The sequence below is a fragment of the Girardinichthys multiradiatus genome, chromosome Y (genome assembly GCF_021462225.1).
Source record: "Girardinichthys multiradiatus isolate DD_20200921_A chromosome Y, DD_fGirMul_XY1, whole genome shotgun sequence".
NCBI classification, from domain to species: Eukaryota; Metazoa; Chordata; class Actinopteri; order Cyprinodontiformes; family Goodeidae; genus Girardinichthys; species Girardinichthys multiradiatus.
In genome coordinates, this window is record NC_061818.1 from 11184096 (window position 1) to 11211425 (window position 27330).

Sequence of the window (27330 nt, forward strand, 5' to 3'; positions counted from 1 at the left end):
AAGTGTATGAAAGCGTGTCTCCTGGTATTTTGTGTTGAGTGCAACAAGAGTGGCTTTTAAGATCTATCTGTCCTTGAATACCCGAAGCAAGAACTGTGTCCATATTCTTGCCACAAAATCATGACTGTTCCTCTGCCTCTTATCACCGATCTTGTTTGTGGTGATCATAGATGGCATCTCAAGGCGTAGTCGTGAAGAGAAAGGGGTCTGGTTTTGGAACTTCAGGGACTCATCTTTTTTTCCGCAGATGATGTGGTTCTGTTGTGTTTCACAGCTGAATGTGAAGTTACTGGGATGAGAGATGGTGTCAGTTCCTCGAGGTCTGAGGCCATTGTTCTCCACTAGAAAAAGGAAGACTGCTCCCTTTTGGTTGGGTGTCAGTCTCTGCCTCAAGTGAAGGAGTCCAGGAATCTTGGTATTTTGTTCATGAATGATAGAAGGATAGAGCAAGGAACAGATGGACTGATTGGACCCATGTGAAGAACAGCCAAGCCAAAAAGGAAAGCTCTTGATTTACTAGTCTGCCTATGTTGCGACCCTTTAGGGTTTACATGAATATGGGTGGATGTATCATTCAGTTGCCCAGCATGTGAGGTAGAGCAACCAGAATTGGCTGATTTATGGTGCAAACAGTGTTAACTGGTCAGAAAATAAAAAAATCTGGTCTTTTTCTGATAAATGAATACACCATGCTAACCGTTTGCAGAAACAAAAACACTCTTCAGTGTAGATGTTGTTACTACTAGAATAAAACAGCTGTCCCACACGATATCAGTTCATACCATTCATACCTTGGGCATGTTTCATCAAAGTGGTGAAGAGGCTTTCGAGCTTTCAACTTCTCTTTGTTATATATCATGCGAGATTTAGAAATGTTGCCAGCCTTTTGGAAATCCCGGAGTTAAGGTAATGCAAGATTCTAAAGAAAATGTAAAACCTCTGTACTGATTTTGGGATCTGAAATCACTCACAATAGCCCAATTTCGGTACCAGTGGGTGCTTGAAGGCACCCAAACACATTGCGAGGGATTCAATCATCCAAGACAGACCACACCAAGCCAAAACATTTTTGATTTAGACAAAGCAATACAGTTTGTCAGATATTAGTCATTTACTTTAATGTTGTTGACCACATATGAGATAACAGAAATATTTTTCAAGGATCTCAGTAAAAGTTCAAAATTTGTAGTAATACTGATCTTTTTTTAACGGTAATTTGGCCTTTTTTATAATTTGTCTAGATTTTAATTTTCACTTTGTGGATTACCAGGATAATTTCGGATTTATCTCACCCAAGGATACAATGCCTTGCCAAAGTATTCATACCCTTTGAACTTTTAAATATTTAGTCATGTTACAACCCCACACTTTAAACTGGTCAAATGTATGACCAGCTTCCCTGTCGTAGCTGAAGAAAAACATCTCCACAGCATGATGCCTCCCCCACCGTGTTTCACAGTGTCATGGTGTTTTTTAGTTGATATGCAATGTCATTTCACCGCTACAATAACACTGTGGAAAATGGTTAGTGTAGGCCAAAAAGCTAAGTGACAAGAGCACCTTCTTCCACATGCTGTGTCCCCTACATGGCTTTAAACAAACAGCAAATGGAACATCTTCTGGCTTTCTTTCAATAATAGCCTCTTGTAGACACTTTTTCACAGAGGTCAGAGAACTATCAGTTATTGGGTCAGTACACTCTTCCACCTGAGCTGTGAATCTTTGCAGCTCCTCCAGGATTAAATATGGAAAGTAAACGCTCATGGCAGCAAAGGCAATTCTGTCCTAAACCTATGAGGAAAGAAGTTTGCCCGAAGTCTCTGTGGGAGACATTCTTAGTTTAATGATTGAAACATATTATTCTCCTCAAACTGTGAAGCTTTTGAGGATATGTCCTTTCTGTCTTCGCCAAAAACTTTTATATTTCAGTTTATGTGACAGAGCAAAGCTTGTACAGACCTTACAACAATCATACTTGTTTGATTGCTTGCCTCGGTGGTGTGAACAGAACTCTGTGCAATGCCATTCGGTGTGAGCCGTATCTTGTTAAGGTCTGTTTTACGGCCCAGCCAGAGGGGAATGCTTACCCAAATGAAAAGAGCAGGAACAACAATAAAAGAACAGACAGGGAGGGAAAAATGGAGCAGAGATGCTCTCAGGGCCAAAACCGCAGATAGAAATCTAACCACAGGATGAAGGCCAGATTGCTCTTATTCACTGTTGTCTGAAGACTGGGAAGCAAGATCCCTCCACATCTACCCACTCTTCTTCACTTTTCAGATTTACTGCTCTTAAATTGTTTACCCTCTGCTTTTAATGGTCATCTCTAGATCATCAGGTCTTGAAAATAAACTGAATCTGTTTTTCTATTACCGTTCAGCTGAAAGCCCAGCATGCTCCAGCGACTGTGCCTTTACATTCGCTCTGTCTGCGTGCTCTCCTGTATGTTTGGGTTGCTGGAGGAGTGCCCGATGCTATAGCCAAGCAGCAGAAGAATGGAAATTGATGTGGGGGGGCAGAAGCCGGGTGGTCTCAGCCTAATAATACACCAATCAAATGTAACTGCACAAAGGGGACAATAACAGAGCAGATCAGCCCCATGATATAAGAGACTTTCAAATCCTGAATAATAAGCAGAATTTTAATACTCTGCACCTTGGAGTCATTTGCAGATTGCTTCCCTCTGGATGAATTTTCAGGAGATCATGTGGCTCTAAAACTTTCCAGCTCTGCGGTGACAGATTGCACCCAGTCAAAGACCAGCGAACATGGACCCAGTTGGGTCTGGTTTGTTTCCAATCTCTCCCAACCCGCCTCAAACCCAGCCTCCGGCTGGGTCATATCGTTGTGCATGCAACCCTGCGGATCCTTTCTCTTCTCCCTTTTGCTTTTCACGTGTTCATCCAGGTAGCACAGGCATCAGGTGTAGGGAGGAGCTCAGGTGCGTGGCGAGTCCAGAGAGGGCTCTCTTATGTTCCTGTTTGTTGTCACTCACCTTGTTTTTACTTGCACACATGAGGATCTGTTTGAGAGCATATGCAAACACTTGAAAGGGTTCTTCACACACTTCACCTCTACAGGCTTTAGAGTCCCTGGGGATCTGAGCTTAATCTTTCAAATGTGAAAATCAGGCTACACTAAAATGTGCTCACCAATAATGGTGTTAATACTGTAAAAATACAGTGAGAACAATAAAAAAGTGCAGTATTCATACGCCTTGCTACTTTTTCATAAAGATTTGCTCATTCTTCATTGCAAACTAGCTCAAGCTCAGACAGATTGAGTGGGGTCATTTGTGAACAGCAGTCTTGAAGCCTTGCAACAGATTCTCAATTTGATATTGCTCTGGACTTTGACTGGGCAATAATCTACACTCCAATATGCTTTAATCTAAAATAAAACTGATAATTTATTCAATTGTAGCTCTGCATAACAACTCCAAACACTGTATGTTTAGGGTCATTATCCTGTTAAGACTCAGAACTTTTTCTCCAGGAACTTTCGTTTTGCCCTGGTTTTTTGTGAAAGTTTCCACTGTGCAGTGAAACACAAGGCCAGGCGAGGAGCGGTAACTCTGCCCACTTCAGTGACCTCACTCCCTCAGTGTGGGAGTGAGGTTCCTGTCACAAAAATAAAAGCTTCGTTTTTCAACAATAAAACTGTAACCTACGATGTTGTCACAGGACACTTATTTTACACAATACATTTTTACTCATGTAAAGGTGCAACTGTAACAAATTTAAATGATTTTCACTGCCGCAAACTGTAGTGGTCTATCGCTATAAACCTGTAGCAAACAGGTGAACAGAAATTATGAGATTTAAGATGCATTCACAGATGGAAGAAAGTTCACACCTTGTGTATACACCATATTATATATATATATATATATATATATATATATATATATATATATATACACACACACAAACACACACACACACACACTCCCGGTCAAAAGTAGTGATACAAAAGTAAGATACACTTTCTCACTTAATGGGTTTCTATTTTCATGACTATTTAAATTGTAGATTCTCACGAAAGGTAACAACACTGTGACTGAACACGCATGGAATTATGTAGTAAAGAAAATGTGTGAAATAATATTTTTATATTTTAGATTCTTCAAAATAGCCATCCTTTGCTTTGATTACTGCTTTCCTCTCTTGGCATTCTCTCCCTTAGCTTCACGAGGAGCTGAAACCTGAAATGGTTTTCCATCAGTCTTGAAAGAACTTCCCAGAGGTTCACTGAAAGACGGCCCAAGACTAATATTTCAGTCATCACAGCAAAAGGCAGCTACTTTAAGGAATCTAAAATATAAAACATATTTAAAGTTCTTTTACAATTTTTTGTTTGCTACATATTTCCATGTGTTCATTCACTGTTTTGATGCCTTCAATGAGAATCTACGTAAAATGTAAATAGTCATAAACATAAAGAAAACCATTAAATGAGAAAGGAGTTCTTTTCACAGGTAGTATGTATATATATATATATATATATATATATGTATACATATATATAGCAGTAGGGAGTAACTGACCACAATGACAAGTAACTGTAAGAGTCGGCAGTTTTACTTGTCTGTAAATGACACTCAGGCAGAGTACAGGCATGTATGTTTTCTTGTAAAATTTTATTACCACACATTAAACAGGAAATATTTCCCAAATTGGGGTAAAATCCTGATTTATGCATTCTGAGAACATCCAAGTGCTCTCTCCAAGAGTAAACCACTTTAAGTTTACGAGTAACAAAGCGCAACGTTAAGGCAAAAACGACATCGACCCATTTCTGTGAAAAAGAAATATTACGACTTCAGTACTTAAATGCATACTAATACTTTTATGCACCTAAATAAACAAAAGGTTAAAATTGTAGATATTATTTCGACATATACAAGGTAACATCCCAACAAGGAGGTTAAGCCAATGTCAACACAGCCTGTAGGTTAAAACTTCTCTGTTCCCTGCTTGTATTTGGTTCTTACTGCAGGGAAGCTATATCTGAGCAGCCATGTTAGAATGCACTTATTGCTTCTTAGAGGAATAAAAAGCCCGCTGGGCCACGCAGCCTATAACCAAATGTGTGAATAACATTTAAGCTCTAAAGTTACAGTGACATTTTTATATGTCTCACTTGGTCCACATCCAATGATAAGTGTTTAAGTTGTTCAGAAATATCGTATCATCACAGGGAAAAAATGTATATCCTTCCTTTTCTCGAAGGAAAACGCATCTTTATTGCCCGTGATGAATGTTGTTTTTACAACCCATTCCCCCTCCCGTTGCCTCCCTCTAATTCGACTGTATAGGCAGAGCGTTACCCATTTGCATGCATGCGGGGGATGCCCTCTATACAGTGAAAGTGATCTGAGTGGATTCCTCTGGCAGAGCTTCGTGCTCCGGTTGCCCACACAGTGGCCACGGAAACAGCCCAGCACTGTGAGGCCACTAACTGTGCCGAGCAGGCCAGTCACTGACACTCCTTGGATGAAACCTAGGAAAGGTGCAGGGAGGGGAGGGAAAAAATGCAATGTGGCCATGGAAACGCTGTTCAGATGTCCTTCTGAATCTGCATGTACAGATCTTTAATGTATTTTACACTGAACTTGGTCCAAATGTTAAAACTGTTTGCTGGACCTTTGTTTATTCCGATAAATAAAAAAAATCGGAACCCTGTTGTTTCAAAAATGACCCCTCTGTGTTTATTGCTCATCAGAAAGGGGGTAAAAAAAAAAAAAAGCCTTTTTCCCCACCTTTATAGGAAATGTATGCTTTGAAGCAGTCAAAGAAAATTCAAATGAGACTGAAATTATAGACAGCAGAGTTTAGCACAGTCAGCCGAAGAGTATAATGAGAAGGTTACCATCCAAAGGGAACCTTGTGAAATGGGCCTGGGTCGTCTAGAGGAAAGTCAGGTTAGTAAGGTGATTTGGTGAGTTTTTTCCCAGCAGTGGACACTAACCTGTCATAAACATTGTCCTCAAGGGAAGCACCATGAAAAAGGAGTCGAATGAAAAAGGTGGATGATTAGAAAAAGCTATGTTCAGATATGGTCCCTTAAAAAAACTTGAAATCCACAGAATGTTTTTGCATTTTGTCACTCTACCACAAAAAAGTATTGTCTTTTGTTTGGATTGTATGTGACAGATCAACACTCCACCGTCAAATTTAAATCCAGCTGTTCTTTGAAGGCCTCAGAGGTTTTTTGACGAACAAACAGCATCATGAAGACCATGGAACATGGCAGACAGGTCAGGGTGAAAGTTGTGGAGAGGTTTAAAGCAGGATAAGGTTCTAAAACTGTATTCCAAGATTTGAGCATCTCACAGAGCTTTGTTCAATCCATCATCTGAGAGAGGATGGAATAACTGCAAAACCTACTAAGAAGTGGCCATAAGTAAAGGCATGTTAGGAAAGAATGTCAAACAAATTGCGAAATTCTGGACTTGCATACAAAAAAAACAAAAAAAAACTGTAAAATTGCTATTGTGTAGTATTATTAATGCAAAAGGAGGTCAATGCTTGGATGGGATGTGAGGGGGGAAAAGAAAGGAAGAAAGAGGAACACAGCCCCTTTTATTCTCTCGACCAGCTTGCGGAGCATAAATCCCTCTCTATTTCTTTGTACCCCCACCTTCCATCTGAGCTCCGCATTTGTCATTCCGTTGTTCAGAGACAACTTTATTTATTTATCAGTTTACCTCTAATTAGAACGTTTGCACCAACGAGCACGAAAACTGCTGCCACATTAGCACACAGTTTGCACCCGCCGTCCCCCGAATGCCGACTCTACGGATATGGAAAGTAAAGGAGTGTGGCGCTTTAAGTGACGATAATTGAAAAAGAAAAAAAAGATGGACGCCCAGGTGCACTTGGAGAAACACTTTAAAACACACTGCCAGCGTGTCTGAACTTAGCCACGCCATCTTATGTAAATACATCAAACAGCTAATTAGGCGAAGTAGAGTGCAGGCAAACGAAAGAAAGCCAGCTTGTTTGCAGGTGAAATAAATAGGAAGTAATGCTCATGTGAAGTACAGTCAGGAGCTATATTCCATACTGTGCTCATCAAAGGGAGCAGGACCCCCACCTTGGCAGGCCCATATATTCATTCTGTTATTTCAGGGAACAAAAAGGAGGGCTCTTGAGGCCATGGGTGGATCCATGAAAGGAAGAAAGCAACCCTGCTCCAGGTCCTGGCTGAATAGAGGCCGTTCACACGTAAAGAGGCCTGTTTACTCTCCCTTAATAATGGCTCTAATTTTCTGATCATTATTGGGTAATTCCATCCACCCCCACACCCAGTGTTTAAAGCTTTCTCCCATCACTCACAGCCCTGTGTCCTCGTCTTGAAGGGGCCCCGGGTCTCTGTCCACTCCGCATTCCCTACATTAACCAACTCAGCCGTTTCTTGAAAATATTTAGCCAAAGTTAAAATGAGGAAACTCGAGAAATGAATCCTAATCGCTTAGTTGGATTTAATGTTTCTTGTCCACATGTGGAACCGCTCCTTGCTCTGATTGGAGAAGAGCTGTGCCTTATCCTCCATTTTGTTTTTTGGAACTGAATCCACCATCAGAGCAAGTAACAATATTTGCTCTGCTAAAATTCACAGGAAAAGACTTTGGAAGGAAAGAAAAAAAGGAGCACGTCTGGTAACATGATGGCCATTTTTTTCCGAACTCGCAAAAAAACCCCAAAAAAACCAAACATATATATTTATATTCTGTATAAAAGACACGCTGAAGGTGGTTTGTGGCATCCGTAAGGACACGAGGGGACACATACAGGGGAAGGAGCGTTTGGCGAAAATGTAGGGGAGAGAAAATGTTCAAATGAGTGAGGGAGAAAAGGAGCAGAAGAGGAGAAGTTGGCAGGGGTTGTGTGTCGGTTTGAAAAGCTGGCACCTTCTAAACAGAGCTGCAGCTCCGGGTGCCAAACGCTGCCAAGCAGCCCCACTAGCCTGAATGTGTGCCCTCCCTCTGTCTTTGTTTCCTGCATGGCATTTTGCATTATTTTCATTCTATGCTTTTCTTTTTATTTTATATCAGAGCTCAGCATCATCCGAACAGAAATGAGTGGCATCTAATACCAGTGAATGAGAACATAACTAAAGCCCAGAGAAAATGAAGAGACATATTTATTCATCTGAGATTTTATTCCGGTTTCGTGTTTTAAGAGGATTTTATAAGTGTTTAATCATCTGTTTTAAATACAGGTTTTTACCCTACGGCATTGCCTTGTTCCAGTTTTCCAAAGGCGCTAACCCAGTTACAGGGCAGCCTCCTTGTGCTCCGCTCCGCCGGACCGCGGGAACAAGGCACGAGGCGGACTGTTCGGGATCTTGCTGGAAATCACCCCAAAAAAAAAAGAATAAATAAAAAATGTCTGCTCTTCTTGCTTCCTTTTCTCTCCTTCTCCTTCTTTTCGGCTTGTCGGCTCACCTCTCCGCTCCTGCTGCTGCTCTCTGCCCCTCGGCTTGGCTCTCTGAGCCAAGCCGCCCCTCCTGCACAGGGGACACGTATGTTTTTAGCAGACAGACAGATTTCAGGGCTGGCGCCTGTACAGAGGAAGGAGAGGAGCCATTGCAGAGAGATTTAACATTGTTAAGGCAGTAAAAATAATATGATGGGGAGAATATTGGAGGAAAAACAAGCTTGCTATTTTAGGAGGGCAGAAAAAGTTTTATGCAGATTTATTTCATTTGTTTATTGCAGTTTCTATGATATTAAATAACTTGAGAAACAAATATATTCCTGTACTTTTAAGATTAGTTAAAGTGAAATTAGATAATCTGCTAAAGAGAGAAAATATTAATTATTACTCTTAATTGAACAAATAATTAAAAATCACTGTACAGTGAAATTAGGAAATAAATCTGCTCCTTATTGCCACCATGAAACACTTTCTGCTACAAAGAATTTTTCAATTTCCTAAACCAAGACTTTTGTTTGAAATTTTGACCTAATTCAATCATTCGCTTAGTCTTTTGTGTTTCTTTCCCAACATTATTCACTAAACTGGATAATTACAGTGAATATGAAGCAAGTTGGCCTGATCCCAAGCTCGAGCTCAGCCGCTGGATCCAGAGAGCAATGGAAAGTTCTGAAAGAACGGTCAGCGGAGGTCGGAGGAATGGACTGAGCACTGTTTGAGTCCATTCAGATTCACACAAAACTCATCGGTATATTCTACATGAGACCCCTATATGTCTTTTTTCTACTCCTCTCTATGTAGCACACACACACACATCACACACTGGCGACTGAAGGAAACTGAGGATGTTGAGAGAGGGCCAAGTGGTGGCTGTCAGAGGCCTCTACATGCCTCGGTGCGTATATTAAAAGCCCGTGGTGTCACTGACGCCGTCCCATCACTTGAGGACCCCCTGATTAAGCTCAAATTTTATTGCCCACATAAAATGGAACAACAACGAAGCGACAGAAAGTTTAAGGATGTACGGACCGGTGCCAGAACACAGGAGAACTCGATACAGAATCCCCTGCTCTGCAGAACCCAATCAGTTGAGAAAAAAACTTTTTCAAAATTTTATTTTAGCTCCTTCTGTGGAGCTATTTTCTTCTTCTTCGGAGAGTACGGGGACTCCAGCCTCTGCTTTTGCAGCTACAATCTGCTACAAGAAAACAACAATCTAAGATTTGGTGTGAAAAAAAACCCTCTCTGTCCTATTTGGTCTCTTCTTTATGTAACCACCAGCCTGATTATGGTATCTCCGTTTGAAGCTCAGGATATTGAGCAATGCAGATAAGATGTGTTTGATGGATTAGCGTGACGTGAGAAGGCGCTAAGTCTATCAGTCTCGCTGTCCATTTCCAAGTCCCTCCCTGTGTTTGTCTCTTTTAAAAGAGATTCTCTCAGTCATTTGTAATGTCGGCACCATGCACAAAGACACCCTGATGGGTAAATGAACGTCTGCACTGCAGCATTGTGGAAATAAAGTGCACACGGTTGGCTTTCAGACCTGGCCAGGGCACCTCTGCGGTCTGTCTGTCTCCAGTGCCGAGAGCAAACATCGAGGCTGCGCTCTCAGAAACAGCTTTTCATCCCAACAGCCCGACATAATGAAAGCCGTATGAGGCGGACTGCGCTCCAAACATGACTAATGCTGGAACTGTGCAGCTGTATCAGTACAGGCATATACAGAACGCTTTGAATAACATAAACTGAGCTGGGGTCTGTGAGCAAAGGGGGACCCATGCCTACATGATGTCAGGCCTGATCCCCTCTTTTCTCTCTACATCTCTGACTTCCTTTACAAACTTGAAGATTCAATGGGAAGAAAATGGACCACGATTCAGACTGACTCTCATTTACTTGGGTAAAGGTAATTGTCAAAGTGATTTGAAAGAGGGACCTTGATCTGCAGTGTCAGAAAATGCCCCTCATTTTAAGCTGCACACTGCTGGTCAGCTGACGGAAAGACTTTCACAAGTTTCACTTGCACACAAGAAAGACAAATTCGGCTAATTGAAAATATTTCCAGTTGTAAAAAGCCAACAGTCATGGTGTGGAAAATGAATGAGTGCCAAAACATGCTTTAATTAGGGTAACACTGTATACAACTACTGTTTTACCAGAGCAGACAGCCCGACTAATTAACCAGCTAATATTAGTTTGTTATGCCTGTGGTACTTTATGAAGGGCACAAACAAAAAAGGATAATATTCTGCCCATTAAGCAAACTTGAATGTAGAGGATGTTTAGTCAACAATAAATATGTTCCATAAGTGCATTATTCGCAACAGTAGAAATAATTACTGCTTTTCTGTTTTACATAAATGCAATTAGATCAGGGTATACATTTTTGCTATGAATATTTATGTGAAAACCGTGATACCGTAGTATTTTTAATCAAGGCTATCATACCGTATAAATCACACACAAGCCCAAGCTTTCTTGGAAGGGGCTGTGGACGCGTACTGTGGAGGTGAGGGGGTGGTATCTCCTGATATGGAAGTCACATCCTAACCTCTGATCGGCGGCAACAGTGACATCAGCAGAGTGGGGGGACGGGTGAGGACAGGAACACAGCGGCAGGTGAGGCAGCCACGGGCCAATCATTGGGCCATGGTAACTGACAGCTTCCACCAAACACAGTCAGACACCCCGGAATGGTGAGCTAAGAATAAAACTGTAACACTGCCACACAAAAGGTCAGAGTGAAGCCACTGTCTGCCCGTCCTCTTTAAACTCTGTTTAACCCCGACGTGTCTCAGGGAATGAAGCCGAGCAGCTTGCAAACTCTGATGTATATCCTGCTTTCTGGAAACCTGTTCAGCTCTGGCTGTAAGGGTGGGACGACTAAGCACAGTCGGAGCAGGAAGCACTCCCTCTCCTGAACAAATACACTTAATGATCGAAGTTTAAAAACTGAAAACGATATTTACAAGATATTTTATTTATGTGCTGAGGAAGCAACAAAGTAAAGAACGCTGGTGTGTTTTGGAATCAGTGGATACTGCCACAAAACAGAGGGGGGAAAAAAAGGCTTTACTCGAAGGAGGCACCAGCCTGTGCCCAGCACTGATCTGAGCGGCGCTTCGCCACAATGCATTGTGGAACAGGAAGAGACGCTTTACAAAGGCACCACAAACTCAAACAGTTACACAATTGCCTGAAAGGAGACTGGGGTTGGGGGGGCTATATAACTCTCTGGGAGTTCCCCACCTTCCTGCCAAAAAAAGAACTGAAACCCAGCGGCTATAAAAGCAAAGCAAAGCAGCGATGTTTAGGATTCACACCTGATCTTCTGCTAGGCAGCTAGAGCGATGCTAGAGTGGACCAATGACGACGGTGCAGAAGCTACTCCCATAGATGCTAACATACTAAGCTAAAAGCAAGATCAATTTTAAATATCTGTTCAGAGAAAACTGCTTCAGACTGACTTTATTTGCAAAAACAAAACTGTTCAGAAATAATAATTATGTTAATAATTAAAATGTCCTGTAAATTACTGTAGGATTGTTTTTACTGCTGCCAATTGAAATTTTATAAAATAAATTTGATTCCAATTTGGATTAGCTTTGTAATTTTAGATTACAGTCTGTTTAACACATAATTTGAAATTGAAAAACAGATTTCAAAAAAATAAATATGAATTGTTAAATTGTATTTTTGAATACCTCCCTGCCAAATGATTCCCTGCTGGTTTGTATATATTATTAACTTTCAAGTTGCATCAGGAAAAATAAAATGTGTAAACAATGAGAACTCTTTGATCCATACAATCCAGTAAATAGCGAGCGGAGCATCCGGGTGTTACAAGGTAGAGCGCCGGGGTGCAAGGGTGCACAAAAGTGTGTGTGTGTGTGTGTCTATGTGGAGAGTGTTGATAGGCTGAGGCAACTGGGGGGCTGCAGCCTGCCTGCCTCCTAAACTACCTGGGAGTTGGCCAGCTGTCACTGCACTCTCCAGACCACCACCACCCCACACACACACACACACACACACACACACACACACACACACAAACAAACACCAATCTCCCACCCATTCGCAAGGATTACAGACACATGACAAACGCGAGCACATGCACATCAGGGATAAACCCGCTTGCAGATGTTTTTGTTTACTGACGGCGTCACAAAACATGCACGTTTGGATTTAGATAAATTTGCACACAAATGCTTCTACAAATGTACCAGTGCAAACATATCTGTTAGTAAACACAGAGTTTAAGTATGATCATTCAAACTGTCAGAATATCTTCTAAGCAAAAAGAAACATCTATCAGCAAAGAAGCTGTTTCTCTTTTTTTCTGCGGGGGGACTGTAAAACACACACTGTCCCTTTAAATATTAAAATGTGGCATTTGTCTTGGCATCAGGACCATTTGGCACACATTGTAGAGTGGGAGGCTAAATCCCAAAACCTATGGTGACCCCTGTGCCAAATAGGGTGCTCTCAATGAACAAAAAAAACTCACTCTGCACTACATGGGTAACACATACCTGGTGTGTGGACGAAGTAGGCAAGGTAGAGATCCAGCTCCTTTACTGTCACCCCGATGTGGTGCGGCTGGACGCACAGGCCATGGTTGGAGCACTGGGGCGACTTGACCAGCCGCTCTCCGTCTGTGCTCTCCAGGGGGCTGCCCTTGAATAGGATGACCATCACCAGGTCCAGCCGCCACACCTTGTCGGCCTGGCGGAGGCAGTCGATGCGGCGGATCTTCCCCTTCTGGTCGGGGTTGGACAGCACGCAGCAGGGAGGCTTCTTTCCTGTGATGGTGAGCACAAAGTCCTCGCGGAACTCTGGCCTGATGTCCTTGCGGAGCTTGGCCAGCAGGCGCGAGGCCCACTTCTGCTTGATCTCCGGCTTCTCACCCAGCAGCTCATCCTTCACGGCGCGCTCCTCGTCCTTGCTCATTCTCTTCTCATGCTTCTTGAAGTACTTGCGCTTGCGGGCCTGCAGGTTGAACCAAGTGTAGGAGAAGGCACGGACATGGGGGAGGAGGGCCTCGATGAAGGGGTGAAATTCATCCTGAGCACAGAAGAATGAAGGATTAAGCAGCTAGAACGGACATTTAATTTAAAAGAAAAAAAGGAACTGTTAAACAGTGGTTTGACATTTTATTTTAATATGCAATTTTACGCCAAAGAGCTTTATACAGTATTAAATTGTATTTCTATTTTAATCGCACATATTTTCTTCATGTATGGTTCAATAATAAATTCCAACAACAATACCTATTTAATTTTGGTAAGAAATCCTACCTACGGATATTGTTTAAAATTTAAGAAAGTTTCTATTGTTAGAGCAATAATTAAAGTTTGTATCCATAAGAACAAGATTAGCAACATCGCTCATGCTAAAGTCAAGCAAGCTAGCTAACACTGAGGCAATGGTTGCTAATGAACAGCACACTAGCCGTGGCTGTAAGAGAAATGTCTCCATGTTTCAATAAATGAAACAAGTTTGCTACTGTAGGAGTAGGTAATTATACCTTAATCACAAACCAATTCTTATTTTTGCTTCTTTTTAACATGGGGGACAACCAGTTAAGTAGATAGTTTGACTTTGGCATTAGCGCTGCAGCTAAACGAGCTCAAAGTGCATATGAACAAATCTTCGTTGCAAAACAAAAACTGTCTCAACTACAAATCTTCTGACAGTTTTTAACTTTTACTCAGCCAATGTAGTCCTTTAAAACACAATCCATATAAACCAATCAGCTTTACCATTCACCGGTGGACACCATACTTAATGGATTACTGAACGATAATCTGTTAAATCCTTATTAAATTGTTTAGGCAGGATTTGTTAACAAACTGAAGCAGCTAATGATTTCAAAAATGTACCATTAAAGAACGTCAATTTACAATTGATTACAATTTTAAGTATTTTATTTACTAATATTGAACACTCCAAAATCCCTTTATTTAGCGCTTGCTTCCTAATCCTTAAGCAGTCACTGCCAATGAACAACACATCTTAGCTGTGGTTGTCAGGGAGAAGGTTAACCAATCTCCTTGTCAGAAAGAAGGAAAAATAACTTTTTTCTGTATCAGTAATGTTATATGCCTTAATTACAAACCAAGTGTTCTTTTTGTTGTTGTTTTTTTTTTTTTTTTTAACATGCGAAGACAAACCTCTTAATGTCTTGTTACAATTTAAGCAGTTTAGTAAACTAAGTACATTTTTGGGTTTGGTTAGAATTTACCAAATTTTTTTACATGTCTCTAAGGTGTAATTTTAATAAAATCTAGCCATAATAAAACAAATGGATTTTATTTCAACAATTTATGTACATCCTAAAAAGAAAAATATTACATCTGAAACATTAAAATGTTTGTTTTAATTTGTTGTCACACAATCACAAACACACGTGTATATATATATATATATATATATATATATATATATATCAACAAATATAAGCATGCACACATGCAAAAACACAGACAGTTGAATCTTAGTAAAATACAAAAATGCAATAAATGATCTTGCTCGTTTCAGCAAAACAACAGCAAATATGCACAGGTAGAAATAAAAATCAGAAGAAAAACTGCGCCAAGCTGCGTTCCCGGTTGTCTGCTGTTTAAAGGGGGGGGGGGGGGGGTTGGAAGGAAGGGTGGCACAAGGTATTCTAATACCTTCACTACATATCTCTGGGCAACAAAGCCCAGATCTCGCCACAGCGCTCCCGTGCCAGGGTTGCCACACACCGGCCGCTCACCGCCGCCAAGCTTTGCCGCCACAAGCCCGCTGCTGAAATGCGCCGCTAAAAGCTCAGCCATTGCATTCCCTATCTGCGCTATACACACACCATGCAGGGGAGGGAAAAAATAAAAAAAAAAACCAAGGGGAGCTCCAACCAGAGTCACATTTCCACAACAAACTGAAACCAAACTCAAATCACCACAGATAACCACACTGCAAGAGGAAGACAGACGGCCTGGTAGTTACCATTTTGCACTCTCATCATAAATTTGGCACAGCGTTTAAAGTGAAAAAAAAATCTCCTGCACCAGTTTTTTTTTTTTTTTTCTTTTGCGCTCCCCAATGTAAAGCAAAGGCTGGTTTGGCAAGTGGAGGACAATTAGGAGATAAAAAAAAAACACTTGGAGGGGAGTGTAAACAAAAAATAATAATAGCCTCAGAAAATTTTTAAAGAATAAAAATAGAAATAAAAAAATGGGGAGAATAAATAATATTCAGAACTTCATTAGAGGCAAATATTTAGAAATATTAAAAAATATTTAGATGAAATACTAACAGCTTTGCACTGTTAGAAAATTAATAAAAATGCACCTTTGTGCTTTGCAAAAAATAAAAAGCCTTGAAAAAAATCCTTGGCAAAGTGCACCCTAATTGGTAGCGGTGTCTGTTCTGATCCCTTGGCCCGCCTCACACACACAGACACACACACACACGCACACACACTCTCTCTCTCTCTCTCTCTCTCACACACACATACACACGCGGAGATGGGGGGGCCGGGGAGACCAAAGCGCAGAGTCGAGGAGGAAAAAAACCGAGAGCCGAATCAATGTTGGACGAGCGCATAAGACCGCTGGCAAAGCCGAGTGCTGCCTCTTCTTTTTTCTCCTTTTCTCTCCCTCTCCCTCTTTCTCTCTTTCTGTGTCTCGCTGGCCGTCTCTCGTCCTCTCCGCGTTCTCTCCCTAACCATCGCTTGAGCCTCTGCCAGCGCGACGAGAAGGCCCACCTATTTGGCAACGAGATGCCCGCAGCCCAGCCAATGCGTTCGCTTCGAGAGCCGAGAGGGAGGGGAGGAGAGAGAGAGAGAGAGAGAGAGAATGAGATAGTAGCGAGGGGGAGGAGGAGGAGGCCAGGTTAGGTTAGAGTGGGCTGGGGGTGGGTGGGTGGTGGGAGAGCCAAGACCTCAAGTTCCAACCCTGACACGGAGGCAAAGTTCAGGAGAAGGAGCCTAAAAGTCTTCTCCTGCACCTCCTCCATCTTTACTATGTCCCCCCTCACCGCGCCTCCCCCCTCCCGCTTGCATTATGCCACCTTGGCAGAGGATGGCAAAGAGAGGACGCGCAGCACCAAAGTCCCTCCAGACCCCACCACCACCACCACCACAGCCGGCAGCTGCTATGAGGTTCAGTGCAACAAACAAAGAAGAGGGTGGGGGGAACAAGCTTCACTCTCCTCTGTCTGTGCAAACAGGGGCGATGGATGGAGAGGAACCACAAAATGGTTACAGGAATTAAAGGTAGACTGTTTAAAAACAGCAAAGCAATCAACGATAGGATCCTAAAATTTGTCTCCTCTAAGAAGGAAGTGTTGCCGTGATGATGCCACTATGAAGGCTGCACCTGCTCTGGCACAAGTGCATGACAGCCAGAGCTGGTCCAAGGCTGAATGGGGCCCCTGACAGCATTTGATTTGGGGGGTTTCCAACTACCCTCAAACACCACACCTCAACAAATACTCTCTTTAGGCTCCAGTTCACCCCTGAACAATTCGTACCCAAATGCCTCCCCTTTATTAATTCCTACTTCTGTTTCATACCCATGTACTAAAACAGCTGCTGGTCATTTCACCCATTCACCATTTTGTACTTCTGTAGTTTTGCTTTGGAGTTCAGTTCACAACCATTCTTCAGAACGATGTTTTATACCTGCTTTGACAACCAGAATGTAAAGTATATTTTCTTCATTTTACTCATTGTACTGCAAAAAAATGTGGCAGATTAAATCCAATAAATAACATCCACCAGCAGGAGGTCACTCAGAATTGTTGTGACTTGATCTGTTCTATTTCTTACAATCAAAACTGGCCCAAACAGGGATCAGAGCCATAATAAATGGAACAAGTGTGTGATACAACATTTTCTGAAAATAATAAACAATTAGAACAAAGTATAACAAAAGCAGAATTTTTAAAGCTGTCCTGGGCACAGAAAGAGTGGAACCATCTCTGAAAAGTAGATATTTTCTTAGTAAAAACGATCATCAAGCCTTCCACAGAGAAACTGCTCTAATAAAAATAGAATAAGTTGAAGTTACAACACCCAATTCACTTTTTGCATTCTATTTATTTCTTTATTTTTGCAAAAGTAATAACTTTATTCAAGCCTCATTGATCCCATCTTAAAGCTTGCCAAAAAATATATCTGCATTTTTTATTGACCAAAAACCATGCCAGGAAAGAAGGTTTTACAAAATGGTAGCAATAAATATAAGCAACACATTTCAGCTTATATGTCATGCATAAATGCTACACTGTAAACATTGTTTTGTTGTTTTCGCCAGTAAAACTACTAAATTCGCAACTATTCTTTACCACTGGACCTTGTACAATATATTAATGAATAGTTTTCACAGTAAATCCACCATAATCTCACTAGTTCCCAACAACATGAATGGTCCACAGCACATTACTGTAGATTTACTATCCAATCTGGGAATATTCAAATCTACTGTCATTTAATTTACAGTAAAATAAATTAGGAGGGAAAATAATAGTGCAGGTGTCCATCTTGAATTACTGTTCTCGGTTTAAGTGGAATATTTTTTGTTCTGGCGCTTTTAACTACAGGTCTGAGTTGTAATTTTCTTGATATTTTCTATAAGAGCTTCCAGAAACTAATGTTCTGATTTTAATGCAGATTCCACACTGTAATATCTTATTTAGCTTGCGTTAGCATTGAATAGCTATTCCGTTAGCTAGGAAGTAAGCTGGAAGCTAACAATATAGATGTTAACTGCACTGTATTAGGAACAAATATACACTTTAAGTATATATATGATTAAAATGAACAATATATAGGCGGTTGATGGGGAAACTATACATTTTGTGTGTACATGTAAAATATAACATCAAGGGAAGGCCATCGCTAAAATGAACCACAACCACAATAAATGTAACCTTTATATTGAGCATTATTTCTTATAAAAATTCTTTATTGTTCAGTGTGACATTTTGTGCGTGGAAGAGAGGGTCTTTCAGAAGAAAAAAAAAAAAAAACAGTGGGAAGTTCATTTATGGGCTAAAGAGATCAGCTGTTGATTTCATTTCCTCCTGCGTTTCATTAGTTGGCCATAAAAAATGAATATCTTCCAGCTGGTTGACATGGGAACACAAAGGAAACAGTTTCACCAATTTCACTTCAATTTGGCAAATTTGGGTACAAAAGCAGCAACAGAAGCAATGTTTTTATAGATACTGAAAAAAATGTCTGAAACCTTCCACACCTCACATTGCATTAGCAAAGCACATGCTTCAACCTGTAACATTACTGCCCATTTACGGTAGAGGGTTTTGGACACAATGCAAAAAAACATTTTTTATTGCTTTTCCTTATTTAAACATATTCAAATTAGAAATATGAGTTTATTTTATAAGTTCATTTTCATTTATATTTGTTTTTGGAGAAAGAAACATGGAACAACCATTAAATAACTAAAAGTCAGATCTGAATGAGTGTTTTATTGGTTATTTGCACTTTTAAACATGGCAATAGTTTCCGCTATAGATGTAGCACTAAAATAAGAGCAATACAATAAAAGATAAAGATTTCAGTTTCAACAAGTCTGAATTTTACATTGAGGATCCTTCCTTTTTTCCTGAACTGCAGGAAACCTTAAAGCAAAAAGTGTCAAACACCCAGTCTCACTGACACACATCACAGGCTTCATTAAAGAGCCATGAACACACCTTCAGCCTGTCTGACCACTGCCAATGTCTGATCTACTGAACAGATAACAGCAACAAAAGTGTGTGCTTCAGAGTCCTACATATCTGCACTCCGCTGCACCTGCAGGAGCTTAGGGTTGCACGGCGGAGAAGATAACTGGCACTCACATGTGATTTGCCGTGTCTCTGTTTTTCACAACGAATTAGAGCTCGCTGGGTTCACCCCTTTGCTGCCAAAATGCAAATACACCACCATTCAGATGTCAGCAGAATTTGACTACAAGGAGGTTCAAGTCATTTTTCTACGCCTGTATGCCTCCCACAGACAGAGACAGTCATGTTTATTTCCTATAAATAACTGTGGTCTCTTAGGCTGACAAATCTGGAGAAATATACACTATAAAAAGCAATTTTTATATTGTATGCTGTTTAATATTAGCCAGTAAATGATTTAAATTCTAAACAAGCATATTTGTTTGTAAATATTAGATTCAACAGTTAAATTTTAACAGTAGCAAAGGTTTTATTTTGATAACAAATCCACCCTAAAAATTGCTTACAATTAAACTGAAAATGATGATTTATTCTTCCAATTAGCTGCAGTTTGGGGGCTATAATAATGCTAATACTGTTATACTCTAATTAACTAAACTGTTAGGATCTCCTAAACAAATTTGATGTATTAATTTGCATACATTTCATATGGGTAGATTTTAGTCTTTTTTTTTATTTTTTAGAAGAAATAGTGTTTAGTTTACATTTAACAGCTAAAAAGCACATAAAATAAGCTAATATCACTTTAAAAAGACCTCATAGTTAACTAAAGTGCTGTAGAGTAAAGCTGAACATAAAAAGCACAGGTCAGAGAGTATAAGTCACAGAAATAGCATGTAAAAGTTAAAAAACAAAATTACTAGAACAAGGAGTCCAATAACATTTACTTACAGTCAACAACACATACTGGGTTGAAGGCCAGAGAGTAAGAGTTAGTGTTTGACTCTGATCTAAATGTAACAAGTAAAGGTGCGGGCCTGACATGTAGCGGCAAAGCAGCTTTTAAAGTGGCATTACTCAGCAAAATCAGTTCAAATCTAATTTACTAGGATCACCTTTCTCATCTGTTAAAAAGAAAAAAATTTTATCAATGCCTAGAACTGAAAAACCTTTAAAATGTATTCTATCAAGGTGGTGTGTGAACCTTCTCCATGACAACCTTATCTAAGATGTGTCGTTCAGTGAAAGCGACTGCCTCAGCATACTTAACAAGTTTGGCATTGGGATTAGCATTACCTTTGATACTGAACGGGTTAAAGAAGCTTCGTCAAAGTATTGTGACACATCTAAAGATTTACTGATGATATATTCATTCATAATACAACACATCAGCCTTACCATTATGGTTGACTGATGTTGATGAAGATGTTGATAACCAACACCTTCAGTTAAAGTATATTTTAAATGTTTTTAGGAGAATTTGTTGCCAAAATAAACTGTTACAAACTAGTGAGGATGATTAAAACCGATGTATTTTTAATGGCTAATATTTATTACTATCCTGAATTCCTTTTTTATAGTGGGTTGCATCAAGAAGAAATATACCAACAGAGTAAAAGTGAAGAACTGCCATAAGACTTGTGGATGAGAATGTTTCTATGTCTGAGCATCTTGCTTGAAAGCTGCACTTCATAATCCTGACTCAATGATTACCAATTAACCATAAATGTGGTTGTCACGGAAACGGTTTACTCACAAGCTACCTTGCTAGAAAAGATTTTAATTTTTTTCGCAACCTCTATTATATCTTAATCAAAAACCCATTTCTTATTTTTCTGTTTATTTTTAATAAACCAGATGAGCTAAATGATCTTAATAATTGTAGTTGAACTTTGTTTTTTAGTAAGGGCATATAAAAAATAGCTGCAATTAAATGTATTTCTATGTAAACTTATTGCTACTGACAAATATTAACTGAAATTTACCTAAATAAATGCATGCAAATGTATGTGGTTAAATTCTAACAGTTTATTTTATGAGTGAATATTTGTAGAAAAAAGTTCAGGTAGGCCTAATATCTGATGCAGGTTTCCGCACCATGCGCTATCTGCTGCGCAGCGCAAACGGGCCCGTCAGAGCTGCGTGTTAAAGCGCAGACTGTGTGCTCAATTGTTCCTCCTCACCTAGAATTTAAAAGCCAAAACGCGTTTGGCTTTACAATTAATAACCTGAGCCTGATCTTTGTTAGGAATCAGATCTGTCCTGATAGTTTCTGTTTCAACTCGCTCTTAAAAAGATAAACGTAGCGACTGTCTCCAGGCCCTGGGATGCATTAAGGGTCTCCAGAATTACACAAATGGTCCCGAAGCGGCGTTCCCTAATAGACAGATATGCTTGCAATGTTTCCAAACATTTTTCCCTGGCTGCTTCTTTAAGGGAAAAACGAGATTACCCAGACCCCCGTTAATAAGTAAAATAAATAAATAAAAATCTCAGCCAAAACAATTACAAATGCGCCATGGCGTCTCCTTTTCTCTTCTCCGAGGGCACTTTAAATGTGGATGGTCGGGGGAAAAAAAGAAACAAAAGATGGACTCTGCCAGGAAACACGTGGATGGGGTGCAAGTAGCACAGTTAGAAGTCTTAAAAGTTTACATCAATTAATACAGAGAGGAGAGGAAAGACAGCGAGCAGGCGGTGAAAATGTTGGGACTTAAGTGGAAACCATGCCCCGAATTACCCGGGATCATTCCAGCGCAACATCTGGAATTTTGTGCGCATTTTCTCCGCACTTAAAACCCTTCTATTCGGCTGGATTTAGTTTATCTAAAAAGAACAAAACATTTTAATATGAAAAGTGGCATACCTTGTGGGTTATGCATGAAAACAGAAGCTCCAGACCGTCTAGTTTTATTTAATATCTTACCCCTACCACCCTCCTTCCCCAACTTATATTTTCTAAAACGATCCAACCATTAGAGGACAAAATAAATGATTTTTAAGACTTTGCGATTCTCCGCACGTCCGACCGAGACTGCAGGAGTTGGCTGCCAACTTGAGATTAACTCTTTCAGCGAGGAGAGAAAAGGCTCTTTAATGCGAAAAAAACGCAATTCATCATGCATTTCAAGCTCAGTTTAGATGATCAATGTGAGGGCTAGTTTCCCCCCAGCTAATTAATTAATATCAGCATTTTTATTAATTTGGAGGAATATAATAATCAAAATACTACATTTTGACATATATAACCTGAGTAATTCATGTAAAATGCAGTTTCCTTTGCTTGTGTAATGTTTGGATGGAATATGCAGAAAACTGTTTTCAGTTAAAATGGGGGGAAAAAAAAATAAAAATTTTGAACACATAATCCAGGCAGGCTTTTATTTGTAACCGTAAAATAATAATTATTTATCTTGCTAAAATAATGCTTTTTTACAGTTATATTACATTTATATCTTTTATCATACATTTTTTGGTATTTTGATTTCCTTACATAGACCTAAAAATACAAAATAGGTCCTCACTGACAGACTGGTGTACCTTTTTTCTCCTCTGTTTTGCACACACGTCACATACAGCTCTGCAAATGCAGCTTTAAAACAGCATTACCATAATAAGACTGAAAGCTGGCTCCTTTAGTTTCCACATCAAGACTTGCAATACTTTCAAACAGCCAAATTTGTGTCTCTTCTATGAAAGGGATAAGTACATTATCCTTCTTTCAGCCAGCTGACTGACAGTGTGCAGTAAGAGGGGTTGTGGGGTGAAACTGCCTAACAGCCACTTTATCTAGCATCTCTTTAAAATGGTTTTAAAACCAAATGTCTGATTTAAATATCATAACTTTTAATAGCCTTCAGACACTCTGATGCCAGTAACCAGCCCTGCTGGTCATGCTCCTAGGTCTTCACGACATCTTTTTTCTAACGGATGTTCTTCTGAAGTCAGTTGGGTTTTATTTGGGGATATCAGTGAAATGGGGCTGCTATAAACACATGCCTCACTTTTATTGAACTGGCATGTACCGAACACTCTACCATATCAATCAAAATAGCCTCTTTATATTTGGAGGTCAGGGAAACTTCTATCCCTTCCTAAGAAATTAGTGGGATGAAGTGAGATCTGAAGTCCAAATCCTCAAGCCAAACAATTAAAACTCTCAAGGAGAGAGAAATGCATTTGATTTCCAGGATAAATCACTCATTTTGATCTATTCTGTTCCAAAAAAAACATTATATTGTTTCAACCATAATCATTTCAACACATCTAAACAATAATAAAAGCTCCATGATTTGTTTAGAGCCACAAAACAAACTCATTGCTATTCCAAAGTTGGTGCTTCTATCTGACCCGGCAGCAGCCATCTCCGTCCTGCGGCGCCTGACCTCGCCATGAATGCGCCGCATCTCATCAGGCCAATTAGAGTGTTGGTCTATATAACCCGAGGGCCTCCCAGCTGCTGGGCCCTTCATTAGCACAGCCCCTGTGTCCTCTCCTGCCCAGCTGAGTGTCCCTGACACCGGCCCCCCCAGCTTGCCCTTCACCCCGGCGCAGGCTACTGACGCAGAGCCAGGACACAGATAGGGAGGCTGAGACGATCAAATGAGGGGGAACTTTTCCAGGTTGCCTCTGGATTATTCAGAGTCAGGGTCTTTAAGTGGTTTTCTTTTTGGTTTGAGTTTGAAATGCAGTGTTGAACTTCATGGAAGGGCTTTCATATTTCACAGTTTATATGACAAAAAAACTGATCCCTGATGGCTTCAACTTTGCCCTCAACAAGATATTTTGTCTGCTGTGGGATCTTCCACTAGTATTGCTCCTTTTAATAATCAGAAACAGGCATTACATCTTCAATTATAAGGGAGGGGAGAAAGTGACTAAGAATGTCCCACCCCTTGACCCAAAGATCCACGGAGCTGGGTGTCCTGCGCTGGTTGCACTTATCCGAGTTTATAAACCGGCAAGTTAGTATGTGTGAAAAGTCTGCAAGCAATTTGTGGTGACTTCATGCTAAAGTGCCCAGAGTGGGTGGCTGCGCGGGGTGGGCCGAGGAAGAGGCACGCACCGTGCATTCCAGTCTGGTCCAGGCCTTCTCCAACCTCTGTAGATCTTGTGTCATTTTAAAACAATCAAATTTGCAAAATGGACAAGCTCGAACACATCTTCCTCTTAAAAACAGTACTTGGACAGAAGGCCTGATAGAAGGACCTTATCGTACAGAGCAAGCCCAAGGTGTAAACGAACTAAAAGCTGCATAGGGAATCCAAACCAACAGGAGGCCCTAAAGAGAATTTTTAAAAACAAAACATTTCTACACAAAATACAACAAAGATACTTGATATTTGAAATGTTATGGGAATAAAATATGTATAGATAGATTAGCTAATGTTTCAGAAGCAGGCAAGCTCATTTTATGCTCTAATTTTTATTTCAGAAGTACAAACTATCTAAAGCTATATCAACCTCAGGAACAATTCCAGACATTTCCCAAAATGCTCTGGAATAATGTTTTGACTGAAGAGGCTAAAGACTAAAGTGACTTCTGTTCTTCTCTTCTCGGATCAGCCCTGTGAAAATAGATTGAGAATTGCAACTGTTCCTAATAATGGATTTGGAGACTTGAACTCTCAATCTATGATCAGGTCTTAAACAGCCTTTTGTGTGAGAGATTAAAAAAGCTTCTAGACACATTTCCTCATTTCCATTGTACATATTCAAGGTCTGTCCATTCATTGGACAACCGAATACTGATTATTTAAACATCAGATTATACAACTGAAGATAACAAATTCAGGTCTGAACTGTGACTAAGCCACGTGAATATGATTTGATCTGAACCATTGTAGCGTTGGTAGTATGTTTAGGGTTGTTGTCCTGCTGGAAGGTCAACCTCCATCTGCAACCTTTAACGAGTTTCCTTGCTGGATTGTCCTGGACTTAGCTTCATCTATCTTCCCATCAAATCTGACCGCTTCCCGACATCTGCTGAAGAAAACCTTCCCTACAGCATGATGCTCCCGCCACCATATTTCACATTGGAGATGGTGTGTTGAGGCTCATGTGCATTGTTGTTCTGAGATTACTACATTTGCTGACTCAGTGACTTCTGAAGGCAACTGGTTTCAATGGATTTCATTTAGGACTTGGGTTGTCAACACTAAAATTTTAAACTCGATGCTATTTTAGATAGTGCAGCAACATCTTTTAACGGCACAGTTCTTTTTAGTTTAGAGAAAACATATGATTTACAATATGACTATATTTTAACTTCCTTATTTAGGGCAAAACCAATAAGTTGGGGGCAAAGTTCAACCCTCATTTAGAAAAAAATATATAATTCTAGTGTCACCTCCCTGTTTGCTAAAACGTTAGACAATATTACACTTAGTATAAGTGTTAGTATCCTTTATGGAAGTACGTACCTTTAATTCAGTGGGTAATTATTTAGTTTTATTATAATTGCTTATTGTTAGTGTGCCACTGTGTGCTTCTATTTCCCATGTCATTTCCATACCCATACAAACAAATGAGGGATGATTAAGGATTACTCTAAAGTCAAATAAATTGTGTTTCCAAAACATTGATCTGGCGCAGACAAAACATATTTTTTACAATGTAAACAAGGATCTGGTTCAGCAAATGTATTCAGCAGCAGCTAAGTACAATTTCTGTCTTTCTGCTAAATTTCTATATTATTTTCTTTATTGATCAACCACAGCTGCAGGGTAGGTGGCTGCAGGTTCCTACTTCTTTCTGCTCTAATTGTCAGCTTCAGTCTGGCTCCAATGTAACTTGTTTTATTATTAGCCATATTAGCTCCCAATGTTTTTACAACTAAAGAAGCAGTGATGGAGGGAGGGTTATTTAGTTGATTCACTATTTAGTAGCCAAGTGAACCATCACCTGATTAAACCTTTCCTGCGTTAATTCGTACCACACTGGAACGGAGTGGAAGCGCATTTCATCATGGGAAGCTCAGACAAACAGAACACTGTCACTGGGTGTCCTAATGTCTGAACAGATCGCGTTAGCTTATGTCATCCAAAAGGTTTCTTTCTTCACTGTTTCAGATACAGGACCTGTACTGGCATTTTTAACTTGCTCTCGTAGTGTTAGCTTGTAGCTAACTTGTGGCATTCCTCGGCATTTAGGTTTTTCCTGTCCATCTGCCTCATAGAAAAAGTACCTCCAAACAACGCTGTCGTCTTTTGTCTTGTCTGCTAAAGACGGTGGCATATGTTTTTTTTCTGAATGTACTTGCCATGCTAGCAGAGTTTAAAACTTCCAGCAGCAGCTCATTGGTTTGGTGAGGTGAAGCTGCAGAGAGGGGAGGGGCTTAATGTCTCTGTTATTGCAACGCTGCTGCTGGACGAAGAGCAACAACTTGGACAAATGTGAATGGGTCAGTTTATATGGATTTTAGAGCAAATGTGTAATGGGCAGAATCGATTATATCGAAAATAGCGATTATTTTGACAACCCTGTTTAGGAGGAACAGAGGAAAGGGGACTGAATACAGTTTTCTATAGAGCATTTTCCTTCCACTTCACTATACACTGCTAGGTGTTAAGTGCTAGATTACATAAATTCCACATCCACAGAACTACAGGTCCTTCTCAAAATATTAGCATATTGTGATAAAGTTCATTATTTTCCATAATGTCATGATGAAAATTTAACATTCATATATTTTAGATTCATTGCACACTAACTGAAATATTTCAGGTCTTTTATAGTCTTAATATGGATGATTTTGGCATACAGCTCATGAAAACCCAAAATTCCTATCTCACAAAATTAGCATATTTCATCCGACCAATAAAAGAAAAGTGTTTTTAATACAAAAAACGTCAACCTTCAAATAATCATGTACAGTTATGCACTCAATACTTGGTCGGGAATCCTTTTGCAGAAATGACTGCTTCAATGCGGCGTGGCATGGAGGCAATCAGCCTGTGGCACTGCTGAGGTCTTATGGAGGCCCAGGATGCTTCGATAGCGGCCTTTAGTTCATCCAGAGTGTTGGGTCTTGAGTCTCTCAACGTTCTCTTCACAATATCCCACAGATTCTCTATGGGGTTCAGGTCAGGAGAGTTGGCAGGCCAATTGAGCACAGTGATACCATGGTCAGTAAACCATTTACCAGTGGTTTTGGCACTGTGAGCAGGTGCCAGGTCGTGCTGAAAAATGAAATCTTCATCTC

General features: G+C 40.1%; 1 protein-coding gene across 15 annotated transcripts in view; it reads right to left on the bottom strand.

Moving 5' to 3' along the window:
* The window catches only part of LOC124864736 (nuclear factor 1 X-type-like), a 203950-nt gene that overhangs the window by 124979 nt on the left and 51641 nt on the right, over positions 1-27330 (bottom strand). For 7 of the 15 annotated variants that reach the window (XM_047359622.1, XM_047359627.1, XM_047359617.1 and 4 more), the window contains one exon: positions 12980-13511. In XM_047359622.1, the coding sequence (XP_047215578.1) occupies positions 12980-13511 (532 nt within the window). Of the gene's footprint in view, positions 1-8185; positions 8569-12979; positions 13512-15124; positions 15393-15437; positions 16193-27330 lie in introns of those variants that run through there. The other 8 variants (XM_047359624.1, XM_047359623.1, XM_047359626.1 and 5 more) reach the window with 7 other exon arrangements.